The 18,618-nt window shown below is 44.7% G+C and overlaps 1 protein-coding gene across 1 annotated transcript in view; it reads right to left on the bottom strand.

The window, feature by feature from the left end:
- Nucleotides 1-109: 109 nt before the first annotated feature.
- SLX4 (SLX4 structure-specific endonuclease subunit) overlaps nt 110-18,618 on the bottom strand; it is a 20,609-nt gene continuing 2,100 nt past the window's right edge. The window contains 10 exon segments of the mRNA XM_010017048.1: nt 110-443; nt 1,071-1,553; nt 1,757-1,859; nt 3,029-5,490; nt 6,685-6,854; nt 7,554-7,700; nt 14,163-14,476; nt 15,542-15,756; nt 16,713-16,928; nt 18,514-18,618. The exon segment at nt 18,514-18,618 is cut by the window's right edge and continues 29 nt beyond it. Of these exon segments, the coding sequence (XP_010015350.1) occupies nt 110-443; nt 1,071-1,553; nt 1,757-1,859; nt 3,029-5,490; nt 6,685-6,854; nt 7,554-7,700; nt 14,163-14,476; nt 15,542-15,756; nt 16,713-16,928; nt 18,514-18,618 (4,549 nt within the window).

Genomic DNA, 18,618 nt, shown 5'->3' with positions numbered 1-18,618 from the left:
CCCCCCCGACCAGAGCACCCCCGCCAGCTCCAGCCGGGAGCAGCGGTTCCAGCTCGTCGGGAAGGCCTCCATGCACACAAGATTTTCAGGAGGGAGGGGTGGGCTGCATTCAGTATCGTCTCCTCCGTCTTTTTTTACCCGTTTTCTTCTCCTTCTCTTTCCGGGCTCCAGCCGTGGTAAATGTGATACAGTGAGCATCTAAAAAGTCCAGCAGCTTTGCCTTGGAAATTTTAATGCCATTCTGTTTGAGCTCTGTGTGCATATCAGCCAGCTCAATTGGCTCATAGAAGAGAATCTTGTTGTACAGGGCTGTGTTTGAGCGGATATAGCACCTTACTGCCTCCATCTTTTCTTCTTCCCGAGCTGCTGCCTGAGATGCTGGAAACTCCTCTTCCTCGTCCTCAGACTGAAAAGCACAGGCTTCAAATCCATTCATGAAAGAACTAAAAGCAAAATCAAATAGACCACAGAGCAAGGAAAGAGCAGGCCATCAAGGACAGGACCAGAGCTCCCCAAATCCCTGGTGGCGAACCCCTGTGACTACCCTCTACAGGATCACAGACTCTCCAATGCCAGCACCCACAAGATGAGTGAAGCAAAACGGCACGTGCTCTGCAGACCGACCCATCCCAGCCACGACAGAGTTGGTCCTGCTCACCCAGCCCCAGAGCCGTCTGGCATTCCTTGCTCCACATCCATAGCACCTACTGCTGCCATACTGCAGCAGCCTCTTGAGTAGTGCTGTGCCATCCTCTTCCTGTGCTCTAGCTGCAGGTTTTCAGTGAACACTGAGGGCTCCTTGTCACTCTAACCTGTGGAGACCAGGCAAGCCAGATTTGGGCCTTACCCACATGCAGCCACAAGCACTTTTGTGTTCTGAGAACTAGGAATTAGACTTAAAACCCCAAAGCCTATTCCTTTTGTAGGACTGTGCTGACCTTCAAATAACATACCTGAGGAGGTGGCTGCGCCACTGTAGGCCACACAGACACTCACCTCTGTTTGCCACATTCCTAGTTCATCTCTGTCATGCACCACTGACTGTTTTGTTTGGTGTTTTGCTGCCTTACCTCTGTGAATCAAAGGAGATGTCACTTCCATCCAATGAAGAAATTGTGGACTCCTGAGATGCTGATAACGTTGGTTCCTCGCCATCACCTGCCAGAGACCATCTCTCTGGCGATACAGATGACTTTTTCTGCTCTTTATCTCCTTCTGGGTGATGTGTCATTTTAGTTCCCTCCTTGGGTGCTGCACAGCCTGTTTCATGGGTTCCAACAAGGTCATCATCAGTCCTCAGCACTGGGAGCACTGAAGAAGTCGTCACAACCTGTTTCCTTTTGCCCACAGCCCTTGAGGCACTGGCACGCTTTCCACCTCCTGCCCGGTCTGCTTTTGGCTGCTTAGAGCGTTTGGCTGGAGACTTCTGCAGGGGAGGCTGGGAAGGTGGGATTTCATCCTCAAAGTCAGAGTCCACGTCCTGGTGAGTATACTGGAATATCTCCTTCAGCTTCAACACCATCTGGCGTTTTGGGAGTGCGCGAACTCCAAATCTGAAAGAGAAAGGTAGGAGCTTAGGTTAAGATAATGCTCACCTCTCGCTGTCACAGCTCAGGCTGGGAGATCCAGTGATCATCTGGCAAAGTATGACTGTGACCTCAAAAAATGCTTCCTGGAGCTTCCCCAGGTTTCACTTCCACTTTCTTTTGCACTATTTGCCAGTGAGTTTCTGTTCATAAAGAGTGGTAATGCTTACCTGCTCAACTCCTTCTTCAGCTGGGGGGTCTCCATCATGGAGTAAGCTGGCATTGGTGTCACTGGAGTGCTGGGAGACTTGTCGTTTTCCTGACAGGAAGGTTCTGCAGCAGAATGAAATTAACATCATCAGAATTACTACAGAAAGGACTTAAAATGGCTGGTGTCTTCCCTTTTAATGGCATATATTCTAGTAGCACTACTTTCCTACAAGGTGTTTTAATTATTACTCAGCTTCATATCGGACAGAACAGTCAACACTTCTTATTTTCAAAACTGAGATACTTGTGTTTTATTGACTTCAAATCAGAAAACAGCTTAAATTAAGATATATGTCACGTCTGAATATGAAGCCCATTCAGGGCTTTGCTAGAACAAGCAACATTTACAAGGCACTTAAAAAACCATGTTTACTGAATTCCACAAAGTGTTTTTTCTCCCAGGAAGGAAATTTCATGATAGGAACTTGATGCAGAAGAAACTGAGCAAGTCAAGCTTCTTGGCTCTTCAGTTAGATACTGATTTAATAACACCAATTTACTGATACTGTAAAGCACAGCCTCACATCATATTCTAAATGCAAGTTAAACTAATCACTTAGGATGGCATAATGAATTATTTAATTAGATACAATGAGATTTGATCTCAGATGGAAAGAACCACACAAAGAACCATACTGTGTGAGGCATGCACAGGTTTGTTGCAGGGGCCCAGACCAGCAAAGAGAAGGCAGCACAAGACAGCAGTGCACGAGCAGAGCTTTGCAGGGAAGCATGCATGAAGCCTCTCCATGGGTAGGGACAGGCACCCATGCCAGCAACCCTCTGTGCCTGCACCACTGTGCTGCTTACCTCATGTACATTAGCACAAGCATTACTCCGTGAATGCATGAAAAGCAAGAGCACACAGAGCACCCACTACTACAGGGAGCAAATATCCACTGGCATGCAAGCTGAAGGCTGTTTCTTCGTTCTGTTTTGGTGAGGTTTTTTCCTCCAGGTACCTGTAGCTTCTGCAAGGAGTACCATTGCTATCACAGAACCACTGTGAATGAAATACAAATGGCCATGCTCCAGGAATCCCATGTTTAGGTATGCTCTCTCCCACATCAGAAGATTACTGCACCTTTTTTGTGCCTGGCCCTGACAACTACTTCAGACCAGAAGGCATAAAGACCCTTTCAATATATCAGGCAAACCTCAGGTGAAATGATCACTTAAAATGAAAACAATTTAACCTAGTAAAAAAATCTAGTATCAATACAGGCTCTCACCAGGAGTCTTCACAGCATCTGTCTGATGGGCACCTGCTGCAGCTGACAACCTCTGAGACAGAGGAAGCATCTCTGGAAATTCATCTTCCTCATCTTCTCCATTCCAGTCATCCCAGATTTTGGAGTTCAAGTAACTTGGTATATTGCCCACTGATGAACACGCCTCAATAGGACTCTTTTCAAGACAGAACAAAGTTGTTCTTCTGCCAACATGACTTCCTTGAAGAGGAGTACTGCCTTTAATTTCCTGCACGTGGGCTGGGCTCTCCCACTGCTCATGCTGAGAGCCAGCCCTGGGGCTGCTGGTGGTGCTGGTCTTTGCATGGCTGACCGGGTTGGAGTCCTGGCTGTTACGTCTGACTGGTGACAGATACTCAACATGCCAGCAGTCATCAACGGGGATTGGGGGCTCATTACAAAGCAAGACACTGCTGCTCAAAGAAGGCAGACTTACCTCCTTTTCATTGTCCTCTACCTCAACCACACTGGTATTTGTTTTACCTTCCAATGACTGCTCATGGCACGGAGGCACAGGTTTGGACAAAGATGAGATCTTGGCACATTTTCTTTTTATGTTGGTGTGGCCAGGGGAGAGCAGAACTGGATCCTCTGGAGAAACTGGGAGGGAGTTCATGGAAAATGATCCCACAGTTGGGCTGCTGGGAGGGCTCCTTTCACTGACTGAGTTCTCCATAGGCAAATGTTTGTCTGACAATGTTGTTTCATGAACTTTTATTAAATTTCCAGTCATTTCATGGTTACTATTACCTGTTGTGAAGTTCCTTGTGCTGAGTTTAGATCCTGGACTCTTCAAAGAATTAATACTTGTGACCTGAGTCTGTGTTGAGAAACTTCTGCTTTTGCTCAGAAACGGTGTGTCTGGCACTAACCAGGAGCTGTCTGTACCCAAAGACATTTCATGACCAAGCCTTTTTTCAGGGCTCAGGTTTGGGCTCCGTTTGCTCTCCATGCAAACATCTATTTGTCTGCTGGGAGACAATTCGGTGGACATCTTTACATCGTTGCTTATATGCACTGTATCTGTAATGCCACATGAGACCTGGGTTGATCTTTGCTCTGTTTCAGTGACTGATGAGTTACGTTCAGGTTTTGGTATCTCAGGACCTTGTTCTACATTTGAACATTTCAGTTGACCAGAGATTTCCATTTTCTTTAGAGCAGAGCCTGACTCTGGCGACTTCTTGTCATGCTGTAATTCCATTTCATCATCAGAAGATAAAACAATAACATCACCCTCCTTATTCTCCTGAGCTGCAGCATCCCGAGTTCTCATGACCAGTGATGACAACACTGGGACATGTGTATCCTTGTTTAAATCAATGTGGGGAAGCTTTGCTGGAGAAATTACGTTCTTGTTTCTTGATGCAGCACCCAGCTCGCTGGCTTTCTGAAAGTGTATTTCATCAGATGGGAATGATTTCTCCTTTCTGTTCTGCTTTGGTGTTGACGCATGCTTGCTAGCAAAATTTCTCTCTGATTTTGGAGATGCAGGTGAAGAGCCAACAGCGGGAAAAAGGGGCACATAAGGTTTGGGAGGAGGACTCCCACAAAAACTGTTCCTGTGTGGAGAGAGATCATTTTGTGACTTGCTACACAGAAGTGAATCATCCACATCAACATGCTTTTCACCAGGAGCCTTCCCTGATTCTTTGATAACTTCTTTCAAAGGAGAAGGCTCACAGTACCTTCCCTGAGTTCCCTGAGAAAACAAGTGTTCGTAACTTTCATTTCTGTTAGTATCATTGTGGAAACTTGGTAACTGTTTTTCACAGTGATCTGCCTCATCATGCGAGACCTGAGATGACTTGTTATCCTTCACACCTTCACATCTCTTAACAGTCTCTCCTTCATTAGTTGTGGCACCATGGGATGCTATGTCCCATTTTTGAGGTTCACTGTGGTGAGGCACAAAAGTGGTCTGTAGATCATTCATCCTCTTGCACCTATTTATATCCTGCATTTTCTCTTCCTGTGCAGACAAGTCACATTTAGATTTTTCCACATCATTGTCATCCCTCATATCTTTGAAGCTGTTGCTTATTAAAGCAGATTTAGATCTCTTTACCTCTTCCTCATCAGTTTGCTGGTTTGTACCTTGGGCTGCCTCAGTATCACTGCAGATGCTGGAGTCTGTTCCCTCACTCCCCTCTGTTTCACCTTGAACCATTTTTCTCTGAGTTGCAGCAAACTCATAGATTTCCTCCAGCTCCTGTTCACCCACCCCATCTTCCTTCTGGCATTCAGGGTTCAGCATAGCTACTTCTTCCTCATCTTCACCCACCCACATCGACTTCAACAGGTCTTGGAAGTTCTCAGCTCTGTCCTCACAATCTTTGTCATCCGTCACAGAGATAAGATCGTCTTCTGAATCCGCTCCAGAAGACACCTGACTCTCTCCAGTGTTGCTTTCACACTTTGCCATCAGTTCCCTCACACCAAACCTGCAAGGATATAATAGTAATGTTAGTATTGTCCTCTTCAGTATTACTTCACCATTTGGCTGCCTGATCACTCTTGTGAGCCTTGTAAAGAAATCGCATGAGGATCCCGTTTTCCCAAGATATACAAGATCCAGTATACTCCTGAAATTCCAGGTGTCACTCCCATGAAAGCATCAGGCTCACTCTTCCTTTTTTATGTTTAAGACTAAGCAGGTACATGACTACACTAAACCCCTTTTGCCATTTGCGCTGGTGAGAGCTCCAAGCAATGGCTGGGGCTGGATAATCATAGAACCATAGAATAGTTAGGGCTGGAAAAGACCTTAAGATCATCTAGTTCCAACCCCCCTGCCATGAGCAGGGACACCACACACTAAACTATGTCCCCAAGGCTCTGTCCAGCCTGGCCTTGAACACCTCCAGGGTTGGAGCATTCACAGCTTCCTTGGGCAACCCATTCCAGTGCCTCACCACCCTCACTGTGAAGAACTTCTTCCTTAGATCTAACCTAAAGTTCCCCTGTTTAAGTTTAAAGCCATTACCCCTTGTCCTACCACTACAGTCCCTAATGAAGAGTCCCTCCCCAGCATCCTTGTAGGCCCCCTTCAGATACTGGAAGGCTGCTATGAGGTCTGAAGGGGGCCTACAAGGATAATGTCTGTCATGTGCAAGCTTCGTGGCTTTTTGGAGTAACAGGGCAGGTCTGCACATACATTTTGGCAAGACCCAACCATTTTCCCCCTGTATCTCAGCAACTGCTCCCATTTCAAGCTCTTTACTTAGCACACACCTAGGATTGTGACTGAGAGCATGGCTGACACAACACACTGGAGTTCTAAGCATCCAATACGTTCTGCAAGTGTTGTTCAAGTTAAGTGCATTGCTCGTGCAATGCTTTGAGAATCCCATATAGAAGATATGCTCATCACTGGCTGTCAATAAACACCTTGAGACAAAACTCTTGGCAAAAATTCTGCTAAGCATATGCTGAACATAGAACATCTCACACAGGTACACGCTGAAGAGACCTGTGGAAAAGACGTAGGTAGGTTGTTCTTATGTGCAAGTTTCATTTAAGATGTAAGCAGAGGATTATGGAATTTGTAAACCACTAAAACTGCACTGAAAGCTATAAGGTTGGGATCTGTGTGGCTGAAAGCACAAGGGGATCCAAAACATGCTAATGGCACAAACCTGGCAGCCAGTGCGCCCACCTGGGGCAGCACCCCAGCAGGGATGTCAGCATCAGCAGCATAGAGGTACCGCAGGAAGGCAGACACTGCCTCTGCTGTCACGTCACTCAGCAGCACACGGCGTGTCTGCGCATTCCCATCCTCCTCTACTAAGAACCCTTGGCTGTGAACCTGGGGTAAAAGGAAAGCAAAAAAAGTCCATTTGCTAATAAAGGAACAGCAACACCAAGGTTCTTGTTCCTATCAGCTTAACTCCTTTCATTCACCAAAGTATTATGGTGGGACCAGGACCTGATGCCTCAGAGGGAAGCTAAGATGACCAGTTATGCAGAGCTTCATATGGAATAGGGCATTTCCTTCCTGATCCTACAGCTGTTGGCTTCCATGAACTTTAACTACTCCTTTTAGTTACACATACAAAGATGGTCTTAAAGTTCTCCAGTTAGTTTTGGAATCAAATTACTTCCCAGAGCACAGTTTCCAGTGTTATCTATACCTCTCTACAAGCAAGCTTCCTCTGATCTGTTTTGAATTTACCTACCCTTGATGCACTGCCATAAGTCTAGTTCTCCTGGTGTCTCTCAGGAAAAGAGACAGGGCAAAAAGCACTTAGGAAGCTTCCTCCATTGCTGATGGGCAAAATGCAAAGAAGGATCTTTGCCTCCCCATAGTGTCCTCAGATGAAGTACCATATTTTCCACCACTTGGTCACGATTCTGGTTTCCTAAGCTGAAAAACTACCGCAGGTCCCAAGGCACTTGCTGTTAAGCCCAGCAGTGCTCTGTGCTGATTCTGTCACATTAACTGAGTGTAGGTGGGCAGTCTGGGCTTTCCTGAAGCAGAGGAGGAAAGTACATCAGTAGTACTTACAACTTGGACGACCTGTGGACATCGCGCATACAACACAAACATGTGGGCATAAAGGACTTCTCCACAGTCCACCTGGAACTGGACATCACTTAAGTGGGGATTGTTGACCATTGCACCAAAATCTTCAGCCAGCAACCTGAGGGAGGCCTAGAACACAGAAGGAACACAGTCAGAATTTATGTTACAGCTGTCTAACATTTCTCTGAAAAATAAGGGAATAACCCAGTTTATCGGCACTGCTGTGCTGTGGGCCCCAGTCTGGATACATTGCCTTTGCCTCCTGGAGATCATCATCAGCATTATCAACTTCAGGTCTTCTACATGACAAACAAGCAATGACTAACAGACATTTCTGGCTTTGTTTTCCTCCACTTTTTCCACAGGGTGGCAATTATGAAGAAAGGGCAGTCGTGCTGTATTCTACTGTACTTGTTCTGCCTTGTATTACAGCACATTATCACCCTCAGATCTTTACCACACCATATCCTGATGCGGTCTAGCCACTGCCTAGAGTTGGCCTCTTGATCTACTGCCTTCCACCGCATTTTTAGGAAACTGTAATTTCCACTTTGATGGACTTGAGCTCGAGTTGCTATAATTAGAATAAGGAGAAAGAGAATGACTCAGGGATGGGGTAATGAGCCTTTCTTCTCTCATTCACTGTCTGTCAACAGCTGAGAAGAGCAGCTCTGCAACAAGGGGCCCACATAGAACAAAACCGATGTAGGTGTCTAGTTCAAAGGAATTTATGTGCATGTTACTGAAACCCCTTTGGAAAATTCCACTCAATTATTAAAAAAAAAGAAACATAATTTCTATTATCATCCCAGAACCCCTTCCTGGGATTCTGGGGAGGGCTGGTTGTCTGAGCTACCTCTGAGTGGTTACTGTGAGTGGTTACTGGTGATGGGAAGGTCAGGCCTGGGGTACGCTGCCAAAGAAAGCAATGATAAATGTTCTGTTTCTGCTCTGGAGCTGCTCCCAGTATGAACCTACCTCAGGCAATCTCCTAAAGACTCAGATCCCTCTAGGCAAGTGTTGTGGCTCTGGTGGTGGTCAATGCTTCAGACAAGTGTGAAACACCTTCAGCTCACAGCTGAGAGGCTGCCTGAATGTAAGTAGAAACCAGTTTATAGGTAACACACTGTTCATTGTCCCTGTGCTTTCCAAGCCTACTGCAGAGTTGAGGAACTGCAAGTTTTATGCAAGTGAACATCTGCATGAGATGCTGTTCCACCTGGAATAACACAGCTCTTTATTTTATTAACAGGTTTCTACATTAGCAGTGGACTGTGGAAACCCAACGTTTCTACTTGCTCCAGCATGTGTCTGAAGGCAGCCAACACTAATTAGCACCAAAAGAGCAGCACACACCAGAACGCTTCTTCATAGGTGGGCTAGAGAAGACTCTGCACGTCACGGCAGTGGTGCGGACTGCTCTCCAAGGGGAAGACAGGAAGCTCAGTCTGGAAACTAATCTGACGTTTCTTGCTTTCTTATTCTTGGCAGGTAGGATACCTGCAAGACAGTACCTCAGGAAGCCAGCAAACACAGACTACTGATGCTACGTTCCAGGCAGCAAGCCCAGAATGGCTTTCCTGCCGATGCTAAAATTATGAATGAAGAACGGGGAAATTAAATAAGGCTAAAACCCTCCTGGCTGCACCATTCTCTGTGCAAAGTAAACAGACTGGTCTGAAGACAATGAACACCGAAGAACACTCTCTCCTACTGAGGTGGCCTGCTAGGCTGGACTCCACAGATGTGACAAGGGTCTTAACATGGGTGGGAGGATGTGCTACCGATGCAATGCTCTATTTGCTCTACATGGTTACATGTAGAGCATGTATTTGCTTTACTCTGTGCTCATATGAAGCACTAATCTCTCCCGCTGGCAATCCAACTCTTCAGCAATGCTTCACTTGCTCAGGAAAACTATCATGGAGTCAAGCTAAATCTGAAAACAAAATGATCATACTGGTTTTGCTGGTAGCAACTGAGTTTCAGCAATAGTATCAGTTTCTGTATTCTAAAGGCCTCTGGTTTAACAGACTCAGAAGCTTGTAAAATATGACTTTTTTTTTTCCTTATTTTTTTTTAAATACCCCCAAGGAATAGCTAGAGTTTCTGCGATGCGCAAATTTAATACTCATTCCCACCTCAAAGAATTGTCTCCTTTAAAAAGTATCTTAATTCTGTAAGCACAATATGAAAGTGCATTCTCAGAGCATCCAAATTTACCCAGTACCAAAAGCTGCAGTTCTCACGGCATTATTTATTATCAAACCAAAGATAATAAGTTTCACCAGATAAAATGGATGCCCTTGGTAAGAAAATAAATTAATTTGGTTTTATATCCACTTCAGTTGAAAACTGATTATACATCCATGGGGGATTACATATCCACCTGTGCATCTGGGGCAAGGTGTGATCTACACAATGCTACTAGCTTGATAAAAACATCACCTGTGGCTTAGTAGCCTGTACTCTTCACTAAGTCACCACAGAAAATCAGTCACACTGATTTTCGGAATAGTCCCTCTGATTTGTGTTCCCACAATTGAAGATTTTCTATACCAAACCTTTTAAAAACTCATATTAGCAGAAAAAAAAAAAGCTAATTTTCCATGGACCTCACAGCATTCCACGATCTATCAAATTTTTGTGCCAGATGACAGAATCTGGTGCAAGTCAGCCTGTCCTTGCAAGAATTCTCTGTCCCGTTGCAAAGCAGAGCATGGAGAGGAAGCTGATGGAGGAGGAAGAGTTCCATTCAGAACCACACAAAGTAGGTGTGTGAGCCTGAAGGAAGCAATGGGAAGCTCTGCCTCTCCTGGGCTGCAACCAATGCTGTTGGACAGCCTGGGCATTAAACCAGAGTCCTGCCTAACATCATGCAGCTGCATCCCTAGTTCCTACCCCCAAATAGCACAGTAACATAACACTTTAACCTGGTTCTCTTTATATAAACCATGCATAGTTTGGCCATTTTAAATCACCTCTCTCATCAGGTAGGACAAGTACTGAAAAATCCACAGGCCTGCTTGTGGGAATCAATGAAATAACACCATGTGTGCTGATCCCACCTGTGTCCATGATGATTCCTGGGTAACTGTGAACCTTACTTTGTTTCTATGGAAAGGAGTGGGAATTACTCCATACTTCTCTGAATTGCACAAATGCAATAGCTTCTTTTTTATGGTGATAAACAATTACAAAATAGTGGGGGGAAAAAAGAGTTATCCTTACTTTTTTACAGCTGCTCGTCAGAAGGCTCTTCTCTTTGGATGGGGGCATGAAGCCACTATGTGGAATATCACTGGAAGTCACTTCTTTTCCTCAAAGAAGAAAATGCACATCACACATAGCATACAACTTCTCTGTGAAACAGTGATGTAAGGACTCCTAACAGGATCCCTGCCATGACAGCTCCCCGTACAGCTGCTACAACCTAACTGACTGAGCTGAAGGCTCAACCTCTCCCTTGTGCCTTTACTGGAGGATTTGACTCAGGGCTATGACAGGCTGTGGGTACCTGAATACCATTCAGCCATGAGCAGCACCAACCTACTGCAGATCTGCATGTGTCATAATCACCCAGGTGGAAGAACCGGAGAGTATATCTTTCCCTGCTTTCACATCTCAGTTTTCCTCCACTGGGAAAAAACTACAACATGAAGCAGGATAGGACATGCCACGGTTTCATCCCAGCAGATAGGCAGAATGTATCTTGGACCTGCATTTCAATCTGGAAAAATGCTGTGGGCTCTGGTGCTCAGAGGTAGACACTGAAAATCAGTTTTGCACAGCCTGAGCTCTGTGGTACTCTACAGAATGCACAGAACAGAATGCAGAGCAACAGAAAGAATTCATGTCTTCAGAAATGGGCTCTTGTGCATTCAGGGAGACCTTAGAGCCGCTTCCAGTGCTGAAAGGGGCCAACAAGAAACCTAGAGAGAGACTTTTTACAAGGGCCTGTAGTGACATGGCAAGGGTGGATGGCTTTAAACAGACAGAGGGGAAACTTAGATTAGCTATAAGGAAGAAGTTCTTCCCTGTGAGGGTGGTGAGGCCCTGGCACAGGTTGCCCAGAGAAGCTGTGGCTGCCCCATCCCTGGCAGTGTTCATGGCCAGGTTGGACACAGGGGCTTGGAGCAACCTGGTCTAGCGGAAGGTGTCCCTGCCAATAGCAGGGGGTGGAACTGGATGATCTTAAGGTCCTTTCCAACCCAAACCATTCTGTGATTCCATGATTCTGCTGAACAGCCAGGCCATCTTAAGGAATAACATTGACTTTGAAATGCACAGTTGTGTGCCACATACAACTATGACCGGGGACACTGGAGAGGTGCCCATAGAGAAATTCTAGGTGTTATATTTTTTTCAACCCTGTATAAGATAAACTTCAGGTTTGTGTAATTGATGTACCAACATAAAATCGCCCCTCTTGCACATCTCTCTCATCCACTTGTCTCAGGACCTGAAAAGACAGTGCACATAATGGTGCCCAAAAAGCAGGGATGAGATTTTGTCCCAGCTGTTGAACATGTCCATGCTCCATCCTGGCAGAAAATACTTTGATATCTTTAAGGGAATTTTAAAATAAAATTTAGTATCTGCTGTCCAGGAGTCCTCTCAAATGCCAGGACTTACGAATCATTTCAGAAATGTCAGCTTGATTGTATCTAAGGCTTACTGCAGAAAAATGTCCCCCCATGATATCACCTCTTGGATCAACATCAACATCCTCTGGGAGCCATCATGGCTCTCCTAACTAAGATGGAGTTAGGTCTGGCTCTGTGTAGCTCTGGAGTTAGGTCTGGCTCTGTCAAAGCTGCCAGAACTTACCTGGCTGAGCCGCTTCCTGAACCTGGTTGGCTGCTTCCTGAACGTGGCCAACATCAAGGTTCCACTGAGTAAGGGTAAGTCCTTCCGTGGCCAACTCAACGAGGTCCTGCAGGGTCTGAGCATCCTTCTGGCTGTGAGATAAAAACTGCCCATCTCCTTCAGAGCCTGACCTGAATTTGTCAGAAGTTTGGCCTCCAACCTCTGTGCAAGTGGGCTCATGAGAACTGAGGTCAGGCTGAATTTGCTGGGACACTTTTGGCTGATCAGATCCCACCGTTGGCAAAAGGGTCTCGGGCTTATGATTCTGATCAAAAGAGAAAGGAAAAAAAGATGCCAATAAATTAGGACTGATTTTATGTACCTGCATTTGCAGAGCTTAGAGAACAGTCTCTACTTCATGCTCTTGAAACATCTAGTAAAGGATTACAGAGCATTCCCTAGATACAGGGGCTTCCACGGCAGAAACCCTCTGCAGTTTTATGAAGGACTCTTCAGAGATAAGACAGCTCTGAAAAGAAGAACGGAAACTACAATAGAAAATGCAGAAAAGGTGGTTTTCTCCAGGAACGTGTCTGTGCAGACAGCTGCCAAGCAGGGCTAGAAAGGGTGGTGGAAATGCTTCCACTTCAACACCTAAATATTTCATTATAGCTGGAGTGCCTGGCGACAGTCACAGTTGAAGCTCTCCAGGTGCTTCTGTTCTGAGTTCCGAAGTGGCTTTGCAGTTACATGTAACTAAATCAAGCTTTCACCCTGGAGCTGATATTTTCCAGGTTTGGTCTCTGTTTCCCAATAAAAATAGTTTTGCTTGTTTATTTCTAGGTAAAAATGGTTTGACCATTTCTGTGAGTGGAAAGAATCAAGAGGGAAAACACACTCTTGCCATGATTCTAAAGGCTTGCTTTCTTTTTATTTTTAAACTTCTCTGGCAGTTTTTGGCTAGAACAAGAAGCTTTGACTAGGGCAGAAGTATTAAATAAAGCATCTATATATGCACAGTTGCTTTTGAACAGAAGCACCAAATAATTCTCCAAGGAAAGAATGAGGGAAGAAAGAGAAGTGATATCCTTCTTCTTGAAAAGCAAGTATGTGATAAGATGAGAGATTAAAAGAGCTTTGTCTGTTTCTGTAGGTACTTCTAATAAGAACACAGAGCATTGAAAGAGGCGGGTGATCTAAGGTGAAAAAGAACAAAACAGTGGAACTGAGAACTGGATCAAAGCTCAAATGCACCAAGAGCAGTGGGATGCACAAAGAAATGTGAACTGCAAATGCTTCACTTTACAACTCTAGGAGCTCCCACCTCCTCCTCTGTACAAGACCAATACCAGTCTCCAGTTTAAACTTTTCACCCAGATCCTTGCTGAGTGCAACACACTGGCAAAGCTCATACTAGAACCAATCAAAGCTCCAGGAAGGAAAACAAGGATCAGGCTGCTGTAAACATGGACATACTAGTGGCAAAATGAGCAAGATGGGGTCCCTTTACTCAGAACTCTCCATTACCATCAGTTCTATTTTCTGAAAACTCGAAGAATAACATGGTAACGTGAGCTTCAGCCTCCTCTCCAAAAGGGAGAAATGAAAGTTCAGGATCATAAAACCTAACTGTGTAAGACCACGGGGCAACAGGGCACAAGCACTGAGTATGCAGAGGCTGGGGAATCACATGTTTAAATACCAAATGAGGAAACAGAAGGGTTAAAGGGCAAGTGAACTAAGGCACACAAACATCAGAGCAAGGACAAAAGAGCATCCCACCTGCACAGGCTTCCAAGGTACAATTGGAGGGGTTAATGCAGCAGTGTAGAATGATTCAAGGTCATAAGGTCCTGTCAGAGCACTGATATTCCATAAAAAGCACTCCTTGGCTTTGGACAATGGCAAAAGCCAGGTTGCTTTCTCAGACTCATTCTCCAAAATCCTACTAGTGGGAAGCTGAGGTGTGGGAGGGAATTCCACCTCTTCTGCAAGCAGCATAGCTACTCGCTCTTGGATCCTTTTGTGGGCCTTCTCCGGGTCCTGAAGCAGTAATGGTGGAGGTGCAGTTGGGCCTCTTTTACGCCGTTTTTTCTCTTTAAAAAGAAAAGGAAGAGGAACCCAAATAAATAAACAGCTGAACACAGAGGGCAGAGGAGCTCAACATGCAGCTCTTTCAAGCACTGTAGTCAGTGATGACCAAAAAGACAGCTACAAGCTGAACGCAACTCTTGGATTTCTGCAGGTAATCTGAAGCCTCACATCATCCTTGTAGGAGAAATAACTCCAGAAAGACTGACTGCCACTGTTCACACTGGTGGGAGCTGTCAGATCTCTACAAAATCTGATCATTATGGAAAGAACTGATATCCATGCAGTCTACCTCCCAGCCCCATGGCACAGTGCCTGTATGGCAGTGCTTCACAATAAAGGGAGAAACCCACCAACAAATTCACGAAGAACTCTGTTCTTCTGTATTGATGATATCAAACCACAGCTCACACAAAAAATGAGCAGCCTTCAATTCAGAAATCCTGTGTCTTACTACCTTTGCCTTGCTAATGCCCATCCCCAAATCCAACTGGAAGTTGGCAGGAAGAGACCTGAGCAGGGTCATGAAGGGTGAAGTCTCCCCAGTATGCAGCACTTAATGCTTTCCCCTAGCAGTTGTCTTCCCTTCTAAAGCTTTCCGCACACTGGAGCAGTGAAGCACATGCTAATACATGTAATATACACATATGTCCATTATAGAAAGAAAACAAGAGATAAGGCTGAAATAGCTGCATTATCCAGGCTGTGGCAGAATGAATAGGAAAAAATTCTACTGCAGGAGAAATAACAATAATCTTTTCACGTTATTTCTTTTCACTTCTATGGTTTACAAAAACCAAGGGCTTATCTTAAGAATATTTTATAGATTCAAAACAATTAGTGGAAAAAAAGGATGATATTCCTAAGGGATTTCACTAAAACCCATGGACATCTTGCAGCCTTTCTTGACTGTGTGTGGATACTACATATTGTTGAAGCTTTGACAACTTAAATAAAACAGAAACAGGGCTGTCATCCCTCCTATACCCCATAGATATAGGAAGAGCAGCCTGTGTTACGTTCCTCCTCCACTAACACAGCCTTTGACGCTAACTCGCTTTAACACGTACCTGATCCTGGCTTCCATTTGATTGGCAAAGCAGCCACTGGTTTCACGTTTGTCACTGATTTTGCTTGTTCCTGCTTTTCTTGCTCCAACAGAGAGCGTGACATTGCCATAGCAACCAGCAAATCTTCATCCTTAGTCTCCATTTTGGCCCTCTTCTGTGTTTTCTTTGAGGCCTCTTTGGAGGAACCTTTTCGCTTTGACCTGCTTGGTTGATTGCTGAAATACAGGAATGCAGCAGGAAGCCCAAGTTAACGTGACTGGATCCGAGACAAGAAATACTGAGCACTCCAGACCAGCTGCTCGACTTGCTCAGAGAGACTCCCATATCAAGGATAATGAAAAACTACTCAGTACCTTCTTCCCTAGAGCGAGCATCCATGGAACTTAAAAGCAATTTAGAGAAAGTCTTATTCTGAACAGGTAAGCACAAGCCCACAGCACTGAAATAAGCATCTGTTATCTCTACCTTGAATGGTTTTTTGTACCAAAGGGGAAAAAACAAGTCGAAGCAGGGCAAAACCAAGATCACCAGAAAATGCTTTCCCACTCTTCCGCTTCCACAGGCAATGGTCCTTCCTCAGCACAAAGGGACTTAGGAGCCCTTCTACAAATTCAGCCAGACATCACTTTGATTGGATTCTGACCAAATCCAAGAGAGCAGATGCAGCTCTCTACTGAGCACATTTCAAAACTTCATGTCTGTTTCCTCTTTGGCTTTGGGTGTAAAGCACATACATCCAGTAGAGCCACAAGCCTAATAGCTGAGGCATTGGCATGACAGATGCTCAGGAGACTGCATGCTTGCACTGTGTGGTTTGCTTAATAAGCTCAAACACACCATTCAGCTTTACTGCAATAACCTCCTCACAGAGCACAAATAATTCTGACAAACCAGCGTATGATCATTTACTCCCCATCTTGCTCCTGCCTGCTGACTTTTACAGTCACCCACCACCTGGCTACTTCTAAAGGAAAGCAAGATGATTTCTCTAACTACCTGCCATGTTCTCCTCATGTAGTACTGGGTCATGACTCCACTTGACCTTCTTTGGACTTGGAGCCCACCCAGTGTGGAAGTCCACCTTGCTTCTACTGTTCATCCTGAGAAGCACAGGTTCAGTGTCTCTCAGGCCAGAGAAAGTAACCAGCATCTTTTATTTTTACCAGCTTACCTGGGACACTGAAGAGGTGCATCACCAAGGGTGGAAACCTGCAACTGCACTGCCTGAAGCAGCATCTTAGGGGAAACATCCATCTCCACAGCACAGCGTTTCAGGTGACTGACCCGGCTCTGTGGGGTTTGGAACTGCTTCCCGCAGATAGGACATTCAGGGACCAGTGGTTTGCTGAAGGACGACATCTGTGCTTCTTCCATCTCATCCAGACACCTGTGAGATGATGGTAAAACTTATCTCTGAAGACTTTAAAACTGTCCATGCTAAGATTTAAACCATATTAAAGAAAAGGAAGCACAATCATCTCCAGTATCTGTAGTAGTCAGAAATATCCCTTAAAGAAACAAGAATTAAGTGTTCACCACTGTGATGAACATAATGTGTAGAAGTTATATAGAGATTATGGCCTCAGAGCCACATTAAAAACATGGTGCTCAAAGCAGGTAATCACCTAATCCTTCTTTCTGCATTCCTGTTAACATTCCAGCTAACTTACAAACCACTGTTAAAAAAAAAAAGAATCACCTACCAGAGAAATCAGTCTTCCTCACCCGAAATAGGACTTCTTGTCCTCCTTACTACTTCTGTAGGCATGACCACATGCAGTGTCAAGAATACAAGTGTTTTCAAGTTGGATATCTCACTCGACAAGGAAAGTGTTTTATGTCACACAAAAGGGAGCAGTTGAAATTAACACTCAAGAGTGTAGGATGATGAACATCTAATAATTTCTGGTAGGGCCAAAACTATGTCTCCAAAGACATTCAGGGTGTGAACTCCTGGATCTTCAGTGCCTATTATAAAAATCACTCTCTGATTAGGTAAGGACACACACCACCTACACACACAGGGCTGTGTTAAGAGATCATTCATCTGATGTACCAGGACTGGGGATTACTGGTTTGCCAGTGCATCCATCCACCTACAGCTTTACCTCTTGTGATGAAGGCTGCTATCAAAAAGTCCATGGCTAATATAACTTTATAATCTCATCATACCTGCTTAATAGTTCAGAAAGCAGACTTAATTTCCAAAAAGTATTTCTGACACACTGTCACTGTTTTACTATCTCTGTCCTCTCAAGCAGCAGTAAATATCTGAAGACAGAACCAACAATAACACCTCTAAAGCTGCAGGTGCAGACAATCCTAGTGAATGTGAGTCACTTAATAATGTGAGGTAGGATTGGACAAATTAAATCCCTCTTGCTTCTGGAGAAGCTCAAATTAAGAAATTACAATCATTCAAATGTGCCATTTCTGATACTCTCTCAACAGAGGAGCACAGACTTTCATTTTACAAAGAGCTATCTGTACATAATATTAACAGTTCTTGATATTTACGACTAAGTAAACTGTTAAATTAGGGCACTAATCTCAATTTAGTCATCTTTCTGAACAGCATCATCTTTCCCTCAGCAAACACAGTGACATACTAGCTGTCCTTATAGGAAAAATTAGCAAAATAAAGCAAACGTTACTTTGTTGGCTGAAATCAGTAGATCTCCAAATCTGCAGCAGTGGGTCCACATTAATTTTGATTCACAATTGCAGCTCCTCTGCTGCACTACCAATGAAAGCAGCACTGGCCTTACAACACACATGCAGAAGCTTTGCAGGGCAAGACAACCGTCCTCTGCTTTGAGATCAAAACGACTTGTTAATTCAAGCCACAAAGGTCAATGCCACTCTGCAGATTCCCCTGCTACCATGTTTTTTAATGGCTAAGCTGAGTGAGCAGTCTGTGAGGCTAAGGCGGAAAGGATTTGTGAAAAGGACACATCATACTGGTCTTCTACCTGTTAACATGCTGCTCTCGTCGCGTTGTGTTCATGGCTGAGAGATCCTTCTGGCAGATCTGACAAAAAAACAAGCCTGCATCTTCCAAGCTTGCCAGGGCTTCC

This window comes from Nestor notabilis, unplaced genomic scaffold (assembly GCF_000696875.1).
Source record: "Nestor notabilis isolate BGI_N333 unplaced genomic scaffold, ASM69687v1 scaffold29336, whole genome shotgun sequence".
NCBI classification, from domain to species: domain Eukaryota; kingdom Metazoa; phylum Chordata; class Aves; order Psittaciformes; family Psittacidae; genus Nestor; species Nestor notabilis.
This window is presented reverse-complemented; position numbering and strand designations above follow the sequence as displayed.